The sequence below is a fragment of the Carassius auratus genome, chromosome 50, assembly GCF_003368295.1.
Source record: "Carassius auratus strain Wakin chromosome 50, ASM336829v1, whole genome shotgun sequence".
Lineage (NCBI taxonomy): Eukaryota > Metazoa > Chordata > Actinopteri > Cypriniformes > Cyprinidae > Carassius > Carassius auratus.
In genome coordinates, this window is record NC_039292.1 from 3,858,818 (window position 1) to 3,883,043 (window position 24,226).

The window sequence follows — 24,226 nt, forward strand, 5'->3', positions numbered from 1 at the left end:
ACGCTATTTATTTATTTACCAATATGCATTCAAAATGTATAAATAATATTAAAATAAGTAAAATAAATAATTATTGAAAAGGAGAAATGTCTTTCTATAAATTTGCATTAATATATTGTGGTTTCTGTATTTGTTTACAAATATACAAAAAATGTCATTATATTATAGTAGATTCTATTTTTACCAGCAAATATCTGAATAAATGTACTGTGCAACAGGAATAGAGGATAGATAGATAGATAGATAGATAAATAGATCACGTGGGAAGAGAGAGAGAGAGAGAGAGAGAGAGAGAGGGGGGGGGGGGGGGGGGCGGTGTAAGTGCACAGCTATGTGACCAGCTCAAACTAGTTCGGAGAAACACAAAGAGCAGCAGAGATCAGAGAGAGAGCTGAACACAGACACTCGCGCACAGCACAGCATCATATTCACAGCAATAAGGCAAGTACATCATCATCATCATCATAACCCAACCGCTCCTATTATTAAACTGTTTCACGACGCTGCGTGTTTGAAATACAGCCTACTAGTTGGTGATAAATAACGCACATATCTGCGATTAACCTGATTTATTTTGATATGCTTATATTATCATTTTAATCTGCGTTTTAGTGCGCTAATAGGATGCGTGTATATATGCATTGTCTTGGGTGTGTTTATGATGTGATATATACAGTAGTATGACATGATAAATGTAAGAAGGCGTTCACAGTGTCATGAGAACAAACGCGCTGAACGTCAATGGAATAAATTTGTTTATTAAACTGGATTTAATGGCTTTAAATAGTTGCATCCATGCTGTAATAGAGTCAGGGAGCTTGTGTTTTCGTGCGAAAGAGCGCTTCAATGCTGTCAGAGAAAATGATGCTCTCTGAAGTGCCAAAGAGTACCAGCTGCCAGCTACTGCTGACCCACTTCTCCAAATCACAACCAGCAGGCCTTGCGGTTTCATTCCAGAGCTCCAGATGCGAGAGAGCCTGCGGTTGGGGTGTCAAGCGGTCGACGGTGAACTTTGTGCTCCTCGAGGAAGTTTTCAAAATGTCCAGTTCTGCATTTATCAAAGGCAGCATCCCACGTCCCCGCTTGCATCAACAGAGCGGGTTTTGTCCTCCAATGCAAATAGGCTTACATTCAAAGAGGAGGCCAACCCCTCCTCCTCAAGACACAGCATGGGGTCTGTGTTCGGGCCCTTTCAGAGAGGGAAGCAAAACGGGCGAGATCCTGCTTTGTTCGGAGCCAGTGAATCAGGCTCCTCTAAGGCCCAGCTGAAGGTCTTTGAGGACTTGGCCTCTCTCCCCGCGGAGGCTGAGGAGGGGAGGGGATGCGGGGGACCCCTGCTGACCGCTGTTTCTCCTCGCACAAAAAGTCCGACCCCGAGGAGCCCTTCACATTTATGAGTGACTGAAGAATGGAGCCGTGCCGCGGGCTGTGCCTTGAAAGAAGCCTGCTTTAATGGAAGCAGGAAAAGAATGAAAAGGAGTATTGCTTTTTATTTTCTTGCAAGAAAGAGGAAAATATAGAGAGGCTCTTTTATGGAGTCACACACAGCGAGCTGCTAGGATGGCGGAGGATATTATGTATACAGTGTCTTTAATTCAGACAGTACAAACAAAACATTCATATCTGATGTGTAATTATTTTGGTGTTTCTAAAAGAGGACTTTTGATGGTTAGTTACTCGAGTTAATCGGTTAAATAAACAAATTAAACCAGCCTAGAAAACAACAAAGTATAATAAATATATCAAAATGGATTGTTTTTGAGCAGCATGAATACAACCAAATACAACACAACATATATGTTGGTGTATGCATATGTTTGTGTATGTATATAAAATATTAAATACATATAGCATATGATATAGTGCAAGAACTCACATCAACAGATATGATTATGGTGGACACCCGGTTGGATGCGGTCTTCTATGTTTTTGATAATTGATTTATTGCAGAGATAAAATGAAATATAAGGATTAGGATTATATTATATTAGGATTAAGGATTATATATATAGTAAATAAATATCAAATTAAATATAAAAAATAATAAAAATGACAAAAGCACATTAAAAAGCACGAGGTAATTCAAAGTATTAACAAATTATTCATAATAATAGTATATATCTGCTTCACATTGTGCATATACATAATTGACTTGAGATTAATATCAGCTTTATTTTTTCCCAGAATGCGGAGTTTATTCTCTATAGCGCTTCTGCTGCTGGTGGTGTTGATCACCGCGGAAGCCAGTATGAAGAAAAAAGGTTCTTGTTTCTTTTTTTACTAAAAATGATGGAATGCACAGTCATTTGGTGTGATATCATTAATAATCATTCTCTATTTTGTGACAGAAAAGGGCAAAGAGCCCAAAGCAGATGCTGAGTGCAGTGAATGGCAGTATGGGAAATGCGTGCCCAACAGCGGCGACTGTGGCGCTGGCATTCGTGAGGCGACCTGCAATGAACAGACAAAGAAAACCAAGTGCAAAGTCCCATGCAACTGGAAGAAAGACTTTGGCGGTAAGGAGTTTCACCATGTATGAATACACTGAATGCATGTCTGGATGTGAATCAAAGAAAAACATATTTAGGCAGGCCATTCATTCTAGTTTGTGCTTGGATTTTAGCTGACTGCAAGTACAAGTTTGGCCGCTGGGCTGAATGTGACACTACTACAGGAACCAGAAGCAGGTCTGGGACATTGAAGAAGGCACTGTTTAACGCTGAATGTCAGTCCACTATTAAAGTGTCTAAACCTTGCACCCCAAAGACCCCCAAACCCAAGGGAGGCGAGAAGAAGAAAGGCAAAGGGAAGGAAAACTAACTTGAAGACCACCCCAACTGCCCCATTGCCCACTCAGTGGTACATTCCTATGTGACACTCCCCAAATCCTCCAAAAGGTGAATGCTGAGAGGAAAGAAACTGTAGCCCTACCTATTGTTTTTATGTCCACTTTCTTTGTTTTGTAGTTAGTAAATGTATGTGTCTATGCTGTTGTAATTTGATCTCTGTAGCAAATTTTTAATTGTAATTGATTTTGCATGTATAAAATAGGCCGCAGCAAATCTGTTGTCTAACAAGCTGTCTTTACTAAAGAGAAAAACTGGCAAGACCCTAATTATGCCCCTAAATGAAAGTATTTGTAAATGAAAACAAAATGAATGAAGACTATTTCTGTACGTTTATAAAATGTAAGCTGAATGCTTAAATGAACATCGCTCCTGGAAGTAACGGCCTATATAAAGTATCGGTTTATAAATGTTTATGTTTTTAGATTTGATGGATGTACAATCAAATTTACAATACTAACTGGTTACTTCGACAGGTTGTGAATAAATGAAAGTGTATTTTCAATAATACTTTCTGTGCTTTTTTAAAAGCAAAGTTCACGCATTTATTGTTCAAGACCAACTTACGAATTAAGAATGTACATTGAATGTACTTAAGAATGTAAGTATTCACAATTTACACAATTTTGTTCATTTTTTAAAAATTCATTTATTGTGCAAACAATAATAGTCTTACAAACTGTAACTTAAATTAAAAATAAAAAAAATAAAAACTTTACGATGTGCCATAAAATTCTTAGAACAAATGCAATCATAGTGCCCTGATGAATATTAAAATACAAACATTTGTTTTAATTTTTACTTTGGTTAAAGTACTTAAAGAACTTAATGACTTTGATACATTTAATGCATACAACATACTTCACTTTATTTACACTTGTGGCTCTAGTAGACCATCATCATGCTCACAAAACTAGAATAGGTGTCTTTTGTAATCTATCGCATTGATTCGCACAAACTGTTGGCGTAAGAATACATTCGCAAACAACACCAGCAACATGATAAACACCAATAACGTCAACCAACATCGCTTTTGGCTCTAGTAAAACAGCTTCACATTCACGAAACGTTTGAGAGAATCAGGTTCCTCGTTGGTTCGCTAGGATTCATTGATAAGAGGATGAAGTTTGACTCATTTTGATGCCAGATTTCTGAACTTGCACATCAACAGTCGTTTAAAGGTTCTTTTGAAGGTGGCGTTACAGAGCGCGTAGCACACTGGATTTACCATGCTGTTGACGTAGCACATAAAGTAACCCACCATCCATAGAATTTCAGGGACACACCAGCGGCAGAAGGTACCAATCAGAACCATAACACTATAAGGCGTCCAAGTTACAATGAAGGCCAAAAGAACGGCAAGGATGGTCTTTGTCACCTTCCTTTCTCTAAGAGCCTTCTGTCTGGCATTCTTGGAGACAACCTTGGATGCTTGACTTTGAACCTGAATGGTAGTATGGTTTTGAAGACAGTGAGGTTGCATTGTCCTGCATTGTCTCGAGGTTTCTGCATCCAGCTCTTCCACAGAGGCATCAGGACTTGAATCCAAGGAGTAGTCCATTTTGCTGAACTCTGCAGAAGAAGGGTGTTTCATTCTAATGAGCTCTGAATCTAGTTTAAATGAGCATGTTTCATTGGGTTTAATGTCATTCACTAGGTCAGGGTTTGCAGCTGATGTTCCTCCACTTGCCTTAGACGGTTCAAGCAGGTTTGCGAATTCAGGCTTCAACTTATGAACTCGTCTCTGACTGGCCAGGGATATCCGTGTGTACAGTACCACCATTATCACAACGGGAATGTAGAACGCTGGGATGGTGGTTGCCAGGGTAACGGCAGGGTTGGCGAGGAGCAGGATATAACATTGTCCCTCCGGGACCTTGCTCCTGTCCTGCCCAGTCTGCCAAAGCAGGATGGCTGGAGCCCAGAGAAGCAGAGACTGTAACCAAGCCGCAGCAATCATCACCCCAGCCCACCTTGCTGTACGTTTGGCTGGGTAACTCAGAGGCCGGGTCACGCAGAAGTACCGGTCAAAGCAGATCAGCAGGAGGTTCATCACAGAGGCGTTACTCACCACGTAATCTACAACCAACCACAAATCACACATCTGCGGTCCCAAAGGCCAATATCCCTTTACGGCGTACACAATGTAGAGATTCATGGAGAAAACCCCGACGATAAGGTCCGAACAAGCAAGACTAAAAAGGAAGTAGTTGTTGATGGTTCGGAGATTGCGGTTGACTTTGAATGAAAGCAGAACGAGGACGTTGCCCAGGACTGTTAGCAGGCTGATGCAGCTAGTGATAAGTATGATGAAGACCACCCCTACAGTCCCGAACGAATGACGTGGTTTCCCCAGCACCAGGTATGATTCTTCGGGCGAGGGACTCTGCATGCTGCTGTTGAACATGATGGAGGAACTTGTAGAGGAGCCTGTGACAAGAAAACAGAATTTTTTTTCATAAATCAAGTGATTAACTTGACATATGAGCAAACAACTTGAAATTGAACTCTACACACTACTCTAATCGGTTGTACATAGAAATGAAGATATAAATTAGACAAACAAATTATGACCCTAACACGATCAAATCAGCAAGCTTACCATTAGAAACGAACGATTCAAAGTCCCTTGAGAAAGCGACAGATCCAGTCTCCATGATCTCCTGCTCCGTCTGTACGAGAGAACGACTGGGAGGACTTTTAATTCCTCAAACAGTAACACCCCTCTTCACCTTCCGAATACAGGTCATCCTTCCTCTTAGGGCTGCATCAATACACTAAATTTACTGGAAGATGATCCAAGTCGTGTGGAACGATCATATTACTGCTGAATTCCTCCTAGATCCGTGCTGCTTTTTTTAAAGCATGTATGCTTAATGCAGTTCCTGTCATCTAAAGAGGAAGGCAGCAGTTACATAACGGATGGAATCTAATTACCTGACCTGTAATGAAGCTCCACAGCTTTTTCACATCTTTTTCATTTTATTCTGATTCTATTTTAATATTTTAAATATCACACAAACTACAATCACAGATGTTTACACAGGTAGAAGTTGTAATGAGGATGCAGGGACCTGAGTAAGCTTCATGAAACCACTGCAATATATGACAATGAGAAGAAACTTCATTATGAATGAAGACAAATAAACTTGGACAAATAAGCACATTTCCCTCAAATTTTATGACCAGATTTTGTTACAGAAGTTTTATTTTTTTATTTTAAATTGCGACCATTTTCAGGAGAATTTGGGAAAAGTGTGATTAAAGGGTTAGTTCACCCAAAAATGAAAATTAGCCTCTGTTTTACTGAGACTAGCACATCTCAGAGGCTCGCGCTGCGTATACGTGCTGCGTCATCCGCCGGAACGGCTTCACCATATGACAGATACCAAAAGTAAGAGAAAAGTGTTTATTACATTTGAAATATGGATATTTTTCTTACAAAAACCCGTGGATTCACTACAGGAGGACTTTATTCACCCACTGGATCCATGTAAGGGAGGTTTTATTATGAATGCACGCTATTTATTTGACGACTTGTGGACTGTTCAACTGCAACACCCGCTGACTACTATAATAGAGCTATATGACGAGTCATATACACCTAGGTTCTTCATGTATTTCACTAGTAAAACAGTCTAATTTTCATTTTTGGGTGAACTAACCCTTTAACAGTCATAAAAAATTATGACAAAACATTTTTCTTTTTACAATTTTTATTATTTTATTTTTTTCAAAATATTCAAAATAATAATACAAATTTGTGGAAAATGTATCCGGTATTAGTCCACCTATTTTTTATTTTTTTTAATGTCCAAGTTTTTTATCTTTCTTTTTTTTGTAATTCCTATTATTCTAAATCATGTTTGTCAGCATATCTTTAAAGGAATAAAATACTTAAATGAATACAAATAAATAATATAAAAAACAACTGAATTTATTTCCATATTCCCATTTTATTCAAACTCTCATAATCGTCATTACCACAGGATCTTTGGTGTCCCACAAAATTCTTTTACAACACCTGATCCTCATTATCACTAAATAAAGATCCAACTGCACATTTATGGTAAGTCTTAACACACCCCCCTTGTCTGGTCAGGAGAGAAAGTAGAATTCTGGTCTTTTCCACCATCATGACTTCAGCTACGGTACTGATCCAGCAGTGAGAGCATATACATAACCACACATCCAACAAGAACACAATTACAGTTTTAAAATGTCACACTTTCTGTCACTGTCAGCTATTCTCATCTGAGAAGCCAAAAAATCTAAAATAAACCCTGCATGAAATGACTTCATAAAAATAAGGTATGCATTATGGTCAGAAATTAATCAAATCAGGAAAAGATGAGTCATTGATGGAGTATAACATAAAAAGGTCCTTCTCTCTTATCATAGAAGCATTTTTTTAAATCAGGATTGCATTTGTCATTCACACAAAGGGTAAAATAAATAATCGAAAAAATAACAGCCAACACAACCCGACTTCAGAGTTACCAATATTTCTACCAATAACTAAAACACTCAACGGTCAAAAGGCTTATGTAGAAGCTATTCTGGTTTTGTCGCACCTCAGAACGGCTTTTGTGGTTCAGTAAGGAGGAGATTCCCCAAGGCACTGAACTCATGGAAAAATGCCAAAGGGTATGTGGTTTCTGAGAGGTTCCTCAGCTGCCATTGTTTGTGATGAGAACACAATCCATCAGAATCTTACATCCAAAACCTTCAAAACACAAACCATTGTTTGTTTGTCAAAACCTATTGGGGACTGCTTTTCTTTTTTAATTTTTTTTTTCCCAAAAAGATACTAATTCAAGCCAAGCAGCTAAAATAAAATCTTTTACACAAATAAAAGCAGAGGGAGATAATTACATAAATGCTTGTTAACGAAAGGCCTGTGCATATGCAAATGCATTGACAACTCAAATCGCTAGAGTTGACCAATCGTACACGAGAATCTAATCAAGCACAATAGCGCACACAAGGCAAGTATGTCATAAAAGAACAAACCCCACCCTGAAATATGGATTTAAGTGTTTTTTTCCCCTCGATTTATTAGCTCTACATTTACAATGCTACATTTATTTATAATTAAACACTCCAGGTTTAGTGGCACACGCTCACAGACATACTCATTCACACATATACACATTCAGACAGTGTCCGTCTTTAGTGACTCTCAGCAGTGTGCGTGCATATAGGGCCGTTTTTCTCCTAAGTGTCCAGTGTCCAAGAAATACTCTATTATGGGATATTCAAGTGTGATTCTCAACCATAATCCAGATTTATGATAGAGATACCTCTAGTTTATTGTCTATAATGCTGTTGTCGGGGCAGTTTGGAAAGACAAAAGGGTTCTTAAGTGCAATCACTTGCCAGTTGTTGCTTTTGCGTCATAAAAGGCTTGTTGTGATTGATAGAATGGAACAGACGGCCAATCAGATGATCTGAGGTGAATTAATGTCGAATTGGCTAAATTGAGCAAAAAGTGTTGAGTCTGAAGCATGAAAATGATCTGGCACAATAATTTTAATGGTTTAAGGTATTTTTGGGGAAATCGCATCAGTAGGATTAGTAAAAATGCATTGTGTTTAATCTCAACAATGAACGTGAATCGACTCATACACACAAGTTAACAGTCACAAATGTATAAAAGCCCAATAAAAACTGCTCAGCGTACCAAAATTTCACTTGATATGCATGTGCGTTCTACAGCCTACATGCTAATTTGCTTAAGCTCCGCCTTCTGCAATTGGCCCGCCTCCTTGTTTAAAAGCTCTGGAATTGGACACACGTGCAGCGATGAGAGATCTGAACCAACTTGAGGCTTCCTGAACTGCTTTTTTTTATCCGACAGACAATTACAGACGACATGCTTTCAGAAGTGTATTTTTCCAAACGACGGATAAATAAATTCAAATTAAAAACCATCATAAAATTCACCATCTGGAAGTTTAGTGGGACTTTCCAGTCTGAGAACTTCCTAGCAGACGTTGTTCTAGATACTGCTCAACCGAAAGACTTGATCACTGAAAGTACATTTATCGCAAACCAAAAACAATCACGTCAAGCATAATCTCTGAATTTGAACGCAAAAACCGTTAGAGGATGTTGTTAGAGTTAGTGTTTAGCTGTGAAGAGTCTGTACTGTTTTACAATTCCTCAAACCGAAATGTCCTGCAGACAACGGACCCCATGGGATCCAAAGGAATTCCAGCCTCATCTGGCACTTCGATTGGCTGATCGTTTTTTCCTGGAGCTTGAAACGGTGGTTAACTACAACCATTTAATTCCGTACTGCAGTAGCGGAAGGATTCAAGTATGTTGCCCTTTCTCGCATGGAATGATGAAAAGTCTGACACTCAACCTTGAAAGGAAGAAAAATTATAACTTAAGTGCAAAGCGCAAGTGCAATAATGATACTTCCCCAAAGCGAGAATCTGTCGTTTTGAAAGAAAGGGTGAGGATGACGTCTCCCTGTTAGGGAGATGCCATGAAAAACTTGGCACTCTTTCAATCCTAAATAAGGCCAGAGTGGGAGGAGTCAGAACTGAGGCGGGAAGTTCAGTGGCTCCGCCCTAAATGCTATGTCATGTATGTAACAAAGATTCCACCATGAAATGCTCCAGCACCATGCAGACCAGTTTTGAGATGTCCATCTCTGTGAAAACCAGACTTAGGACTATCTGCCGTACAGGTCATCAGGGTAATCTCGGCTCCGACTGTCACTGTAGCTATGGTCATTGTTATTGTTGTTGCTATGGTTGGACATATTCAAACCGCTCGGGGATGGGTGGTGCTGCACATCATCAACTTGACGATCGCCATACAAGTCCATCTCAACAATAGGAGATGCCCTCGGAAACTCAGAATGAGTTGTATACCGTGATGGAAGTTGGACACCACGCGACTCTGAAGGCCCAGGAGCTTCTATTGAGTCTACCAAGGGTTCAGTGTGAAAAAGAGTGGAAATACCGAGTCCAGCAGGCATTTCGGAGGTTGGGTTTCCCACCGGAGTCGTCCTGACCGAGGTCTGTGAGCCACGGTGAATCCGATGACTGACCACGATGTTGTTTCCAAAGCCACCCATAGAGGCCATAGTAGTGCTGCGTTCCCGCTGGACCACGGCCGTCATTCCTCCTTCTGCCATTAGGCGGCGAATCCGAGAGAGCGCATCTTCTCCCAAGCCGGGCTCGGCTGCTGACTCCACTAGAAAAAAAACAGACAGAACAATGAGATGCTCATATCAGATAACAGTAAAACAAACATTTTCAAGATTCAGATTGCATAAAAAAATCCTTCCTGTAGCACAAACCAACTAGCTAGCAACGGCAATGTTATGGGATCGATTTACAGGGAGAGCGATTTGTATAAAATAGTCTGCTAAATGTATGCATGCACTTACATATAAAAAAAAACAAAAAACAAAAATAAAAAAAAACTGATAATTGTTTGTTTTAGGAAAATCAGAAGTGTTGCTAAACGATCCCATTTTACTGGCTGTTATAACTTTTTGAAACAAATGTTGCTATATTGCTGTAGAAATATGCACAAACATTAGCAGGCAAGATTGCTTTACATATATATATATATATATATATATACAGTCTTGTTCAAAATAATAGCAGTACAATGTGACTAACCAGAATAATCAAGGTTTTTAGTATATTTTTTATTGCTACGTGGCAAACAAGTTACCAGTAGGTTCAGTAGATTGTCAGAAAACAAACAAGACCCAGCATTCATGATATGCACGCTCTTAAGGCTGTGCAATTGGGCAATTAGTTGAAAGGGGTGTGTTCAAAAAAATAGCAGTGTCTACCTTTGACTGTACAAACTCAAAACTATTTTGTACAAACATGTTTTTTTCTGGGATTTAGCAATCCTGTGAATCACTAAACTAATATTTAGTTGTATGACCACAGTTTTTTTAAACTGCTTGACATCTGTGTGGCATGGAGTCAACCAACTTGTGGCACCTCTCAGCTGTTATTCCACTCCATGATTCTTTAACAACATTCCACAATTCATTCACATTTCTTGGTTTTGCTTCAGAAACAGCATTTTTGATATCACCCCACAAGTTCTCAATTGGATTAATGTCTGGAGATTGGGCTGGCCACTCCATAACATTAATTTTGTTGGTTTGGAACCAAGACTTTGCCCGTTTACTAGTGTGTTTTGGGTCATTGTCTTGTTGAAACAACCATTTCAAGGGCATGTCCTCTTCAGCATAGGGCAACATGACCTCTTCAAGTATTTTAACATATGCAAACTGATCCATGATCCCTGGTATGCGATAAATAGGCCCAACACCATAGTAGGAGAAACATGCCCATATCATGATGCTTGCACCTCCATGCTTCACTGTCTTCTCTGTGTACTGTGGCTTGAATTCAGAGTTTGGGGGTCGTCTCACAAACTGCCTGTGGCCCTTGGACCCAAAAAGAACAATTTTACTCTCATCAGTCCACAAAATGTTCCTCCATTTCTCTTTAGGCCAGTTGATGTGTTCTTTGGCAAATTGTAACCTCTTCTGCACATGCCTTTTTTTTAACAGAGGGACTTTGCGGGGGATTCTTGAAAATAGATTAGCTTCACACAGACGTCTTCTAACTGTCACAGTACTTACAGGTAACTCCAGACTGTCTTTGATCATCCTGGAGGTGATCATTGGCTGAGCCTTTGCCATTCTGGTTATTCTTCTATCCATTTTGATGGTTGTCTTCCGTTTTCTTCCACGTCTCTCTGGTTTTGCTCTCCATTTTAAGGCATTGGAGATCATTTTAGCTGAACAGCCTATCATTTTTTGCACCTCTTTATAGGTTTTCCCCTCTCTAATCAACTTTTTAATCAAAGTACGCTGTTCTTCTGAACAATGTCTTGAACGACCCATTTTCCTCAGCTTTCAAATGCATGTTCAACAAGTGTTGGCTTCATCCTTAAATAGGGGCCACCTGATTCACACCTGTTTCTTCACAAAATTGATGACCTCAGTGATTGAATGCCACACTGCTATTTTTTTGAACACACCCCTTTCAACTAATTCAACTAATTGCCCAATTGCACAGCCTTAAGAGCGTGCATATCATGAATGCTGGGTCTTGTTTGTTTTCTGACAATCTACTGAACCTACTGGTAACTTGTTTGCCACGTAGCAATAAAAAATATACTAAAAACCTTGATTATTCTGGTTAGTCACATTGTACTGCTATTATTTTGAACAAGACTGTATATATATATATATATATTTTTTTTTTTTTGCTTGCTTGCTGACAAACCCTGGAACAATGCAAAAGCAGAATTACGACAAGGAAGAACTTATTTACTGAGTTTTCAACTCAGATGCTTTAAGTAATGTGAAGCTATAATATTATTATTTTATAAATAATATTTTTTGGGGGTCGCATCCATCAAGTTAAAAAAAGAAAAAAAAAGAAGAAGAAAAATAATCACTTGAGATGAAGCACCTTTTTTTTTTTTATGTATTAAATTCACTAGATTATCCAAAAACACCCAGGTTATTTAAAACTAAAATATATACAATAAAATGTAAATTAAAAATATCATTGCATTGAATTATAAGCAAAATTAATTGTGTTTGGATCATGATATGAAATTAAATATACAGTGAAATAAGATTCACTGTAAGAAAAAAAACAACAACATCGTGTAAGAGAGGTATCTATTAACTCTCCATGTGTGCACACTGGGTCCAATTAAATCAAGGGCGCAGATTTAATTAGACCAGCTAACAGCAGGTAATAAAGCACTTGAAACAGTAATAACAGTGTAAAGCCCTCAGCAGGACACAACACAGATCTCAGAGAGATCAATCTATTTCACTACATTACCTATGTCCGACGAGAGAGGAAGAGACAGGATGAGAAAGAGTGAGTCAAAGCACTTACCTTGATATGTGGTGGGCAAGCTGGTCCGGTTCAGCGGTCCCTCTGAAACCGATGCCTGAACCGGTGTGTGTGACGTTGTGCGTGTTGTCTCGGAGTGTGTGTGTCTCTCAGTGCTGGTGCTGGTGCTGGCTGTCTGAACCGCTGCAAGAGTAACACATTTTGCAGCTGAGTGGACATAATCAATATTACTTAACATGGTTTCAGAGAAATGAACTGGAGCGTTATAGATATCCGTTAGAATCCCTGTGGCCTTGAGCAAGACACTTCTCTGTGGGTTTTTTTTTTTTTAGCATTAGTGTCATTACATCTGGGCCATATATATATTGAATATTCAATATGATTTTGTTGGCTGTATGAAAATAAGAAATCTTGACATATTGATTATGTGGCTATTATGTATCCTAAAACTGTTAATGAGTTCAATTTATTAAATTAAACCAGTTCGGAAAAACTGTGAAAATCAAACATTTCCTTGTATAATTTAAAATAATTTATTTCATTGAAAATATATAGAAGATCTGGAGTTTAAGATCACATTTAAAGAGCCACACAGATGGGAAATCAAAAATTACCTGTATTACAGTGTATGATGTAGCTGTCCATCAGTGTAAACAATGTGCAAAGTAATTAAACCAAAAAGTACACGATTTATAAAGTTATTGGCTTCTAAAGTAAGGAGTCGACTCTGAATCGCTGAAACGAGTCGTTATAGATTTTCAAATCTTTTGCCCATCTCTATGTACGTCACTAGAACATTTTGCATAATAATCTCCGCCTACCGTCTTGAGAGAAACGGAACTCTGACCTGCCCCACCCCCCCACACAGACGCTCTGGTTGGTGTCAGAGCATCATGTCAAGGAGACAGTGTGTTTTTAATTGTAAAGGCAAGTTTGTTTTATTTTCACTGAAGATCAGAAGAACCAATGGCTAAAATTCATTTTCACCACAATACCAGAGCAGTACAACAAATCCCTTTTGTTGTGTTCACAACATTTCACTGATGACTGCTTTTCTAATCTTGGTGAGTACAAGGCGGGATTTTCAAAGCGTTTGGCCATAAAAGAGGGTTCATTACCAACTTTATTTAGACCAACAAGCATCTCCGAATCACAACGCGAAGTATGATTATGAAGTTATGTGTTTTCTCCCGAGCGTCTTATCAGTATGTGTGCTGTCTGCAGCCTTTGTCTGCGCTGCTGATCTTCATTTACAAACATGTCATTAAAATGAAGTGTAACAAGTGCTGCTAACAGATATTCTGTGATAAAATAATCCATATGAAAACAAGGCGATGTCGGTTTTTCATGTCTCCCTTCGTTATATCCAATGTGACCACGCCCCCGCGCTGAACGCGCTATTCAGATTCAAACTGAAGCGCGCGGGTTGAATACGCATACACAGAAGAAAAAGCAGCGAGACTGTTCAAGTTTTTTATTTTACTGTTTGCTTCGCGATGAGAGGAATAAGACATAATTCACCCCAAAAAGATGCTAACGCATTGTTTACCATGAAGTTGTGTGCGGAACAACCAATCAAAACTGACAGTGTCAGTTTCAAAATGTCAGTTGACCAATCAGAACACAGTATGCTACCGAAAGGTGGGGTTTAAGGAAACTGAATCTTTTGAACAGCTTCGCGCGAACAGTTTGGGGATCTCTGAGAATTGAGGTAATTTTAAAATGATATTTTGACAAAATGACAATGTTTTTTAAACTTGGATGGATTTAAACCTATTGTACAGGACTATGGTAAATACAAGAAAAAAAAGTGTCAGGGTTTTTAAAAAAAACTACAACAAAAATTAATTGGTGCATATGTCATGAAAGCAAAAAGGGGTCCAACAAAATGAGAAATATCAGAGTTTAGTTCATTTCTCACTAAAATTGTAATTCTAAAAGTATCATTTTGTTTTAAATATATTTTAGAATAATATGATTTGTAGCAAAAAAACAAAAAGTACTTTCAGTAGTTTTTGGACCCAGCTGAATATGTGGGGATATACTGCTTTTTTAGCTTGTATGCATGTTATATTGGTGCATATAAATAAAAATGATTTCATATTCTGATTTTATTAGTTTATATATGATTATTTTTCCCTACGTTTTTCTTTTTTTTACTGTATATTCTTGTTTTTAAATAAGTGGATACAAACGTCTTACTGTGTCTGGATGTGTGTGTGCTCTGGAAGGGGCTGGCTGAAGGAAGTTCTCTCTCTGTCTGTGTCTCGGCATTCTGCAGTCGCACTACTGGTGTCTGCGTCCCCTGTGAGGTCACAGAAGGGGCGGCCTGACGCGGCTGCAGGCCAATAGCGTTCATAAGGCCCATGTCTCGGTCAACTCGCCAGCCGGACCTGCTGGTGCTGTAAGAAATAAAAAAAGATGAGCATTTCTGGATATAGGACTATGACAAGCTGTGACTTCAGATTCAGCTAATTTCTGACCCTGGGCGTTCCACTCCGCGGGTTCGGCTGCTGCTGCTCACGGTAAACAAAGAATCCGAGTTCAGATCCGACGGACTGTCTCCATCACTGCGGAAATCACTGACAACAAAACAGATATTTTAGATTTTATTCATCATCTTGTTTTCACACCTACAAAAACGGCAACGTATGCTTCATGTCATACGGCTGATTATACATTATCCCACTTATTACACAGCAAACATATAAATAAACAAATGGACATTAAATATCATAGTTTATCTTGTGAGAAGTAGGAAACTGCAGAGTGTTGCAATCCATCAATCTTGCATCCCAATGTAGGGCATCCGTTGAATCAGAGCACGGTCGATTGTACAGTTTAGCATCATCATACAAAAACAGTTGATTGTAGAATGGCCAATCAGAATCAAGTATTCCAAAGTACCATGCAGATCTAGGAAAGTGCGTTTAAGACCAAGAATACACCCAGACTTGACCAAATTACAAAACTGAACAACTGTATTGCAAAGAAGAAATGGAATTATTGTGACATCCTCCATCTGTCTGCGTGGGCTGTGATCTGATTATAAAGCCATCAGATTGGAGGAGAATTCCTTGAAAGCAAAGAGCTGCAAAATTCATGGGGCGCAGGGGTAATGTGGCCTATAACCTTGTTAAAAAAAACAATAATTGCTTCTTTCCAGTCGAACACCAGAGTTTCCTGCCACTAATGAAGAAGGTAATCTAATGAAAGGCGGCTTCAGGTAACACGGTGGTTTATCAAAAGTCCTCGTATCTGAAAACCGACACTGATCTGGGATCAGGAACTCGCTTGACTATTCAATTGTTGAAAATGAACTGCTGACAGACAGATAATAAATCAACTCAGAGTCTTTGGCATGTTTAACTCAGCAAGTCAATATTGACACAGGCTCTGGAACACGTCTAGGGAAATTACTGGTTGTAAAAATGCGTTTGTTTTTTTCATTTCGCTGATAAACTGTGTTTGGTTTATCTGTAATTTCCATAGCTACTGTGCTTCACGGTGGCACTTGTTTTGTTTGTCTTGCTGGGTGGTGTGGCGTACTGGTAAAACATCTGGGCTGGAAGCCATAAAGTTACTGGTACCATCCAATAATATCAACAAACTTTTATAACAAACTATCATTATCACTTCCTCTGTAGAAAAAAGTAGAAGCTAGCTAGAGAAAATGTGTTAAGGCATAATAGTCATGTTAAATATGAGAGAAATGGTGAATATTGAATGTTAATTAATCAAAAATAAATGAAAAAACCACTGTTTAAAAGTACGGGGACAGTACTGTTTTTTAGAAAGCAATTAATGCTTTTATTCAGAGGGATGCATTAACTAGATCAAAAGTAGTCAAGTAGTTTATAATGTTACAAAATATTTATATTTCAAAGACATGCTGTTCATTTGAACTTCAGATTTATGAGAAAAATCCTGAGTTTGAGTCCCAGATCGCAAACATTTCCTGTTCCCACTCCCCTCTTTCACACCCACTTCACTTCCTGTCGACCTACTGTCCTATCTAAATAAAAAAGGGCATAAAACGCCAATTCAAATTTGCGATGGACTAAAGATGCATGTGGATCAGATGTTCTGCTTGGTGACTGTTGTGTACTTACACTGGCCTGCAGATGACCAGGTCACCTTTATTGGTTCCGTAGGCCAATCCCATGCCTGGCTCTGGAAGCCACCGGGCTGAGTTAATACTGACGTGTCTCCTCTGGTCTGGAGCCATTGGGTATACTACATTAAACATCATCTACAGGAGGCCAAGAGAAAGCAGACAATCAAACACACAGAAAACGGAAAAACTAAGGTTTTAGTCACAATACGGTCTCATTTTTTACGGCTTATTAGCTTTGGTGGGTCTAGGGGGAAACAAAAACTCACCTTTAAATATCAGTTTATGATATAAAATAAATAAATTTTTACATTACTGCAGACATCTTTAGTTTATCAAAAACTCTTACTCTAATGGAGGTCTCTCCTCCGTGTGGCTGCTGTAGACGAAACACTTGTGCCACCATGTGGTCGGTGGAGGGATGGAGCAGGATCCGTCTGGAGGCCAGTCCCACCATCACATAGCAGCCCATGGGTGAAAGACTCACAGAGATTGCATTTGGACCTGAAATGCAGGTTACAAACAAATCTCAAAGAAGAATTTCTTGCTAAAAAGTAAAAAAAATTAAATAATAGGAATGGTCAGAGTGTTACTGCTAAAATGAGCTGCTGAGGTACTGTTCGACAACACTGACCAAATCTCTTGGTGTACAGCATTTCTCCCAGGTTATGGGGAGCGAGGGAGTAGACGGCTAGGATGCCCTCATCGGCAAAACCCCGCTGGCTGCTGGGAATGAACACGGCCAGCAACTGGCCGTCTGCTGAAATATCACAGCTGGCATCGTTGTAGATCTTACAGTGAGGAACGAGCACATTCACAGTGGCTAAAATGAAAACAAGAAGAATTTTTTTTTTTTGTAGCTTCTGAAGAAGTGAAACAAGCTACCTATATTCCGATAATGTCATGCCGATTATATGTGCAAAAACTCCAGAAAGGAAAACAAACAACAACAAAAAAGCAATAGTACTCAGAAGATTGTAGTACCATTACTGATCTCTGGAAGGTCAAACTTGGTGAAATCCCACCACTGCAGCCTGTAGGTGGTATTGGCAATGTTACTGGCCACAGCTGACTGCCCATCACCTATAGATGCACCTGCAACAGAGCATTATGGGTAGATCTATTTAATTATCTTCAATTAGTTCAAATTCACTATTCTAGTGTTTCTGACATTATGGGATAAAAATGATTGAAAGTGCTTTGTAAATTAAACAAAATGAGAAAGATGTGAAACGAAATGGCAAGAAATAGAAAAACTGCTTGTTGTACCTGCTAATACTCTGTTAATGGAGGAGTGAGTGGCCAGGCCTGACTGACCCCTCTCATGGAAGAGTCCAGCGTAGGGCAAGTACTCTGGCAACAGGAACCTCCTTCACACAAAAATAACAAGAACGTATTCATTAATAAGACATAACAGATACATTATTAGCATAAACATATTAAGTCGTATATCTGAATTAATTTATAAATTTATCTAAAGAAATAAACCACCAAAAATATAATCACAGAATAATATTTCATATACCACTAATATTCAAATTTTAAAGGTCAGTAATTATTATTATTTTTTTTAAGATATTAATACTTTTCTTTAGCAGGAATGCATTAAGTTGATTAGAAGTAACAGTAAAGACATGTATAATGTTACAACAGATTTCTATGTCAAATAAATGCTGCTCTTTTGAACTTTTTATTCATCAAAGATGAATGTTTTACAGTTTCCAACTGTTTTCAACATTGATGATAATAAGAACATGTTTCTTCAGCACCAAATCAGCATATTAGCATGATTTCTGGAGGATCATGTGACAGTGAAGACTCAAGTACTGATGCTGGAAATTCAGCTTTGCACCCCAGGAATAAAATCCATTTTAGAATATATTCAAATAGAAAACAGTTATTTTAAATAGTAATAATATTTCACATTTTTGATCAAATAAATGGAGCCTTGATGAGCCTAAGACTTCTCACAAAATACATTTTAAACAATAAACCTTTGCATAGTAGTTTATGACAGGCTATGTTAAACGTCACTAACCGTGGGACAAAGCGCCCAAGAGAGGGGGCTGACATTCGAGCGTTGCGGGGCATTCGATGTCTTGTCCTGTCTCCAGGCTCCCTGTAAACAAAAGCGAAAATAAATATTGCATTCTTACTCAAAATCCAAAACCACTGGGATGAACACATGATTTCTTAAACTGTAATTGCAATTGTACAGTAATACAGATGAATGCATGCATGAGTGAGGACTCAATGAGTTTGATCAGACTCACTCGATGTCCTCATAGTCTCCATCACTGGCCTCTGGTGGCATGGAGGAGGGGTTGTTTGACTGGCTGTCGGCTTGAGAGTTTGACAGCGTCCGCAGGCGATTCTGAAGGGAACGCTGGCGTATGCTTTCTCTCCGAGACAGATACTGGATCATTCTCTGAGCATAGTAAGCAGCTGGAGACAGCCTGAGGAAATGTGGAAAAGGAACAGAAAGGTCCAACTCTGAATTTAAAGTCCAATAATCAGCTTTGACTTTGTACATATAGGCTTTCAAACAGGTACCTGGCAGGATCTGGGTATATGGGATGATCTCTGGAGCCAGACATATCATATCGAGAGAATGGAAACAGTGACGATTCCAACAACCTCCTGAAGAGGAAACAAATAAGTAACATGAAAGGCAAATGTAAACGTGCAGTACAGTGAAATATTTTACTGAAATTTTGCTAATGTGACCACTCCTTAAAAACCAAATTTAGTTTTTGTTCTTTCCCACCTCCTGAGTGAGTCCTCATCCGGATTATCAACAGGCACCTCTGGGTTTAAGGCGTCTTGTGTTGCCTCAGAAGCAGCGCTTGCCGTTGGTTGCCGGTACACGCTTTCCCACTGCCCCGTCTCCTGATTGTACACCAGACCCATAGGCTGCTGGCCCTGTAGACCAGAGGAGGCCTCGCCCAACTCCATGGGCCTCATCTCAGGGGCCTGGGCCTCCACTCGTGCACCCTGACCAGGGTCCTCAAACGGAGGCATTGAAAGCGGCCATGATGGTACGTCTTGTGAGGAAGAGGAAGACGAGGTCTGACCGGAACGTTCCCAGCGTTGGGTGTCATGGTTGAAGGTGAGGAGGTTGTGGCACGAACGGCAACGATTAGGGTGGTTTTGAGAGGGGCCGGCGACCGTGCCTCCGTTTCCAGTGTGGGAAGACCCGTTGTACGAAGGCCCAGGACGTTCTGTGTCCATACCACGGTTGAGGAGCTCCTGCATGGGTCCCGGTCCACCAGTCACCTCTCGGCCGCCGCCGGGTCGCTCCAATTCCTGCATTCGCTCGTATTCCATGAAGTAACGGCTCAGGTTGCACTGCAAGACGTTGCGTATGGAGGCGGGGTTGTTGCGCTGGGTGTTGTCATAGAATGGGTGATGGCCACTACTGGTGCCGTCATTGGCTCGTCCCCGGTTGGGCTCCGTCCCAGGCAGCACTAGGCCTCGCCCTTCTGTAGCAGACGTGTATATGGGTGATGAAGAGGAACCATCGGGGAACCTGTGCAGGGAGAGGAGATCCATAGAAGAGGAGCTCGTCCTAGGAGGGGGCACAACACCCCTTCCGGTGCTGCTTTCCACCCCAATCGCACCTAACCCATGTTCATGTCCCGTGCTCAGCAGACTGCCAGACCAATCAGCCCCAGGGAGACGCCCAGGGGCCTCAAGAGGACGGGGTGTTTGTGACCCTAAGGGATCTATAGTCCTAAGAGGCAAGAGTCCCGGATGCGCAGAGTTCCCTGAAGCCCCGCTGAACACGCTGCTAAAAGCAGAAGCTCGGTCCGTGGAGGTGCGGGTCTGGCTAGGGGTGGGCGAGAAGGCAGAGGGGCCCGACTGAGTTTGCAGTTGAGGCAAATCCGAAGGCTGGAGGCCTGTCGGATTCTGTGTGAATAAGTTCCGCGATGCAGCGCAGCGACTGCACAGACAGCCCAGACCCAAATGCTGCGTGCAGCCCTGTGAGACAGAGCGGTCACCTGGTTCCGTCCGCACCGGGTACTGGAACCGAGGTATGCTGGGAGGCTCTCTGGGCTCTGGAGCGGGGCGGGACTGATCACCAGCCTGTGATCCAGAAGAGCGAGAGGACAAGATGTGCAGGAAATTGTGCAGGATTGGTGTCCGACGCACAGGTGGAGAGCGTAAAAGAGAACGTTGGCGGAACAAAGCCATCTCCATGCTGTCCATGGGGACCTCGGAGTCATCATCATTCTACAGGAACACAGTAAAACACTCATAAAATTACGTTTGTAAAAGGGAAATGCACGCAGGAAAAAACAGAATAGCTATTTTGGCAGGAAAAAAGGTTGTTTCTAACCTGCTGGTTGGATGGGTTCACAATAGCTGTTAAAAGATTATGACCCAGAGGATCAAATCTCACCAACCTGGTCAAAAAAGACAAATTTAGGATTAAGTGTTTTAAAGATTACTGGAAGGATAATGGGTACATTTTTATTTGTCAGTGGCCACTATAAATTAACAGGATTGGTTCCACACCGGACACGTTCGGTCTCGCTGGCAGTCTTGACCACAGCAAAAGGTTCTGGCCGGCTCCAGTCCCAGAAGTGAAGTTCGTTGTTGCTGGCGATGAGCAGGAGCTGAGCTGTGGGGTGGAACGCTAGAGAAGCGATGGCAACATTACTCTCTGTGAACCAGCTCTCGCTTCCACCCTGGGAAAAAGAGGAAAAACATCCACAACATTCATTTAAACAGCAACGTTTGGGTTTCTAATGCTTAGTATATAATGCAATATGATCAGACCAGAAAAACAGACTTGAGCTGCTACTGAACGGTATGGAAATCAAACACAAAGTAACTAACACACAAGATAACAATGTTTGCAAAAGGGGAAGCTCCGCACATATTAAAACATTAAACTAAACTGACACTTACATGCAGGTCCCAAATTCGGACTTCTCCATCAAGGCACCCAGAGGCAACTAGGCCAGGGATGGTGGGGTGAAAGGTCACACACCAAGGTGTGCGTCGATGGCCCACTAAAGAGTGCAGGCACTTTCCTGTTTTCACATCTGTGATGTAGATGTTATGGTTGACGTGGGTTGAGGCCACAAGGTTCCTAGAAAAGGAAGAAATGTAAATACAATCTCTGGAAGCAAGGGAAACAGAAGTTTTTTAATTATTTATTCTTAAAATATAAATGTTACCTATCTGGACTGAAGGCCAGCAGGAAGGTTGATCGTGGATTTTCCGGCAACTCTACTTTCTGCAGAAATAATTGACAAAAAGAATATAATTTGCAGGCATGGAGCCTTAGTGAAGTTTCAGGGTCAATCGAAGACTAAATAAACAATAACAATCTAACAATTAAGTTCTATTAATTATATTAATATTAACTGTTATTTCAAAATAAATTAAATCTAACCATAAAAATTCTAAATCTGCTAAAATTGCATTCAATCTGTATAAATCATAATCTTGATGTGACAATTGTTTTATTGTACTGTGCTACACATTTTGAATTCAGCCTCTCAATAACTGTCAAAGAATCTAATTTGTATATTTTATAACGCACACAATGACCAAATTATTGCATTATTATTCTACATTAAAACAAGAACATTAATATTAATATAACTGTTATAAGATACACCACCATCCCTGAAAACTAAATTAATTAATTGTAAAATATTCCATAATAAAAAAAAAAAAAAAGGCTGCCCACTGCTCTGGGTGTGTGTCCACGGAGCGTGTGTGTGTGTGTTCACTGCTGTGTGTGTGCACTCAGGATAGGATAACCACAGAGCACTAATTCCGAGTGTGGGTCACCATACTTGGCCACGTCACGTCACTTTCATGCACATTAAATACAAAACACTCTTAAGAATAATAACGATTGATTAATTAATAAATTTATAAGAAAACATTTAATAATAAGACAATTTCAGCTGATGGCCTGTATGGGTGTGAAAGCCTTTGAATATTCTTTGCTGCACAAGGTTGAATTAATACATAATTCTGACTTTGATATCTTGAAAATTGGTCTATATAGAAACATCTGCTGACTGTAGGCCAGACGGAACCATTAGAATCATTAAGATTTATACCCTACCTGGCTTTGCCATTTCATCCAGCGCGTTCGGTCCTCCACCAGCTGCTGCAGGAGCTGCTGGGAGCCCAGCATGCGAGCTCCTCGCTCTCGACCCGACAGGATCAGCACAGAGTTTCTGTTCTGCCCTGCCATTTTTCCTCTCTAGTGCTCCACGGCCTGGCCGGCCTTCCTTGCACACAGGCCAGACACTAACTCAGCAGCACTTCAGCCATGCAGACTAGTGGACAAACACAAAGAAATGAGCTTAAATCAACAAACAATAATCTACAGGTCTGTAAGAAACATCACTTATCAGCAATTCATTTAAAAGACGCATACTTATGAGAGTTCATTCACTGATTAAATACAAATTATCAAGTTCATTTGCTCATTCAATGCAGACTTGCAAAATGATGACAGCTCATCTCCAGACAGATGTCTGTACAAAACCAACCGATCATGCAACAAAACCCTTGATTCAAAGTTTTAACAGTTTTAAATGTATCTTCACTAAAAACACAGTGCCCAGCTATCAAGTCCATGAAGCATCACTCTACCATCCTTTAGACAACAGATTTGCAAAAGTAAACCCTGTGTGTGTTTTGCCATGATATTAAACCAAAACTTGACTTTGTTTTAGTAATTTAATATGAAAATTTGATGTTGCTGAGGACAATTAAAGTCCTAATAGATGTTCTGAACAATGTAAACAATCAAGTCATTTAAATCCACACCATGCCACTGAAATCTCCATTCACATTTAAACAACAGCAAACCACGGACCACAAAACATGCACATTAACAGCATTAATAAAGGCATTTATTAAAGTTTTTTGGTCGTGCAACTAACAATAACTCATTGCCGTGTCTGCCCAAATATGGAAACTGAACTAAGCCACTGTGTTAGCTATCATTTATTCGCTCTAAACGTTTATTTATTTACACATTTCTTAGTTCTAACAAACATATAACCACACATACACTAAGACTGTGTTGGAAGGCAGATTAAACAGCCAATTTATCAATATTTTACAGACCTGTCCTGTGGTGTTTGTCACAGAAATGTCATCGAAGACGCTGTTAGCTTCTTAGCCTGTTAGCCGAGGTGGGTCGTTTTTAGGCGACCTGGATTGACAACCCACCGATCCGAAGCAGCAAGCGGATTACATTCATGTCATTTAGGAGTATCTCAATCAAACCGTCTGGATTATCGGGACATTGAGAGATTGTATTGTGGTGGCTATAGGAGAAATTATGCTAGCTAACTGGTTTGTGGGTAGCTCTGCGTAGGTAGGCATACTAATCGAGAGCTGACTGCATTGAA

General features: G+C 40.0%; 4 protein-coding genes across 4 annotated transcripts in view; 2 read left to right on the plus strand and 2 right to left on the minus strand.

Moving 5' to 3' along the window:
• The window catches only part of LOC113066682 (uncharacterized), a 672,150-nt gene that overhangs the window by 174,522 nt on the left and 473,402 nt on the right, over positions 1-24,226 (plus strand). The gene's annotated exons all lie outside the window — the stretch shown is intronic.
• LOC113066702 (midkine-B) lies at positions 309-3,356 on the plus strand. The gene is made up of 4 exons (XM_026238677.1): positions 309-441; positions 2,185-2,261; positions 2,349-2,516; positions 2,624-3,356. Exons 2-4 carry the CDS (start codon positions 2,186-2,188, stop codon positions 2,818-2,820), a joined length of 441 nt encoding a protein of 146 aa, XP_026094462.1. The 5' UTR covers positions 309-441; position 2,185; the 3' UTR covers positions 2,821-3,356.
• On the minus strand, positions 3,514-5,961 carry LOC113066697 (muscarinic acetylcholine receptor M2-like). Its single transcript, XM_026238667.1, has 2 exons — positions 5,449-5,961; positions 3,514-5,276 (listed from the first exon to the last, which is right to left on the minus strand). Exons 1-2 carry the CDS (start codon positions 5,501-5,503, stop codon positions 3,979-3,981), a joined length of 1,353 nt encoding a protein of 450 aa, XP_026094452.1. The 5' UTR covers positions 5,504-5,961; the 3' UTR covers positions 3,514-3,978.
• LOC113066685 (activating molecule in BECN1-regulated autophagy protein 1-like) lies at positions 6,783-24,206 on the minus strand. The gene is made up of 19 exons (XM_026238638.1): positions 23,940-24,206; positions 22,924-23,140; positions 22,019-22,077; positions 21,747-21,930; positions 21,351-21,523; positions 21,172-21,238; positions 19,600-21,065; positions 19,386-19,472; positions 19,106-19,288; positions 18,871-18,951; positions 18,102-18,202; positions 17,817-17,927; positions 17,467-17,655; positions 17,182-17,336; positions 16,831-16,970; positions 15,202-15,300; positions 14,921-15,120; positions 12,761-12,901; positions 6,783-10,058 (listed from the first exon to the last, which is right to left on the minus strand). Exons 2-19 carry the CDS (start codon positions 23,053-23,055, stop codon positions 9,532-9,534), a joined length of 4,095 nt encoding a protein of 1,364 aa, XP_026094423.1. The 5' UTR covers positions 23,056-23,140; positions 23,940-24,206; the 3' UTR covers positions 6,783-9,531.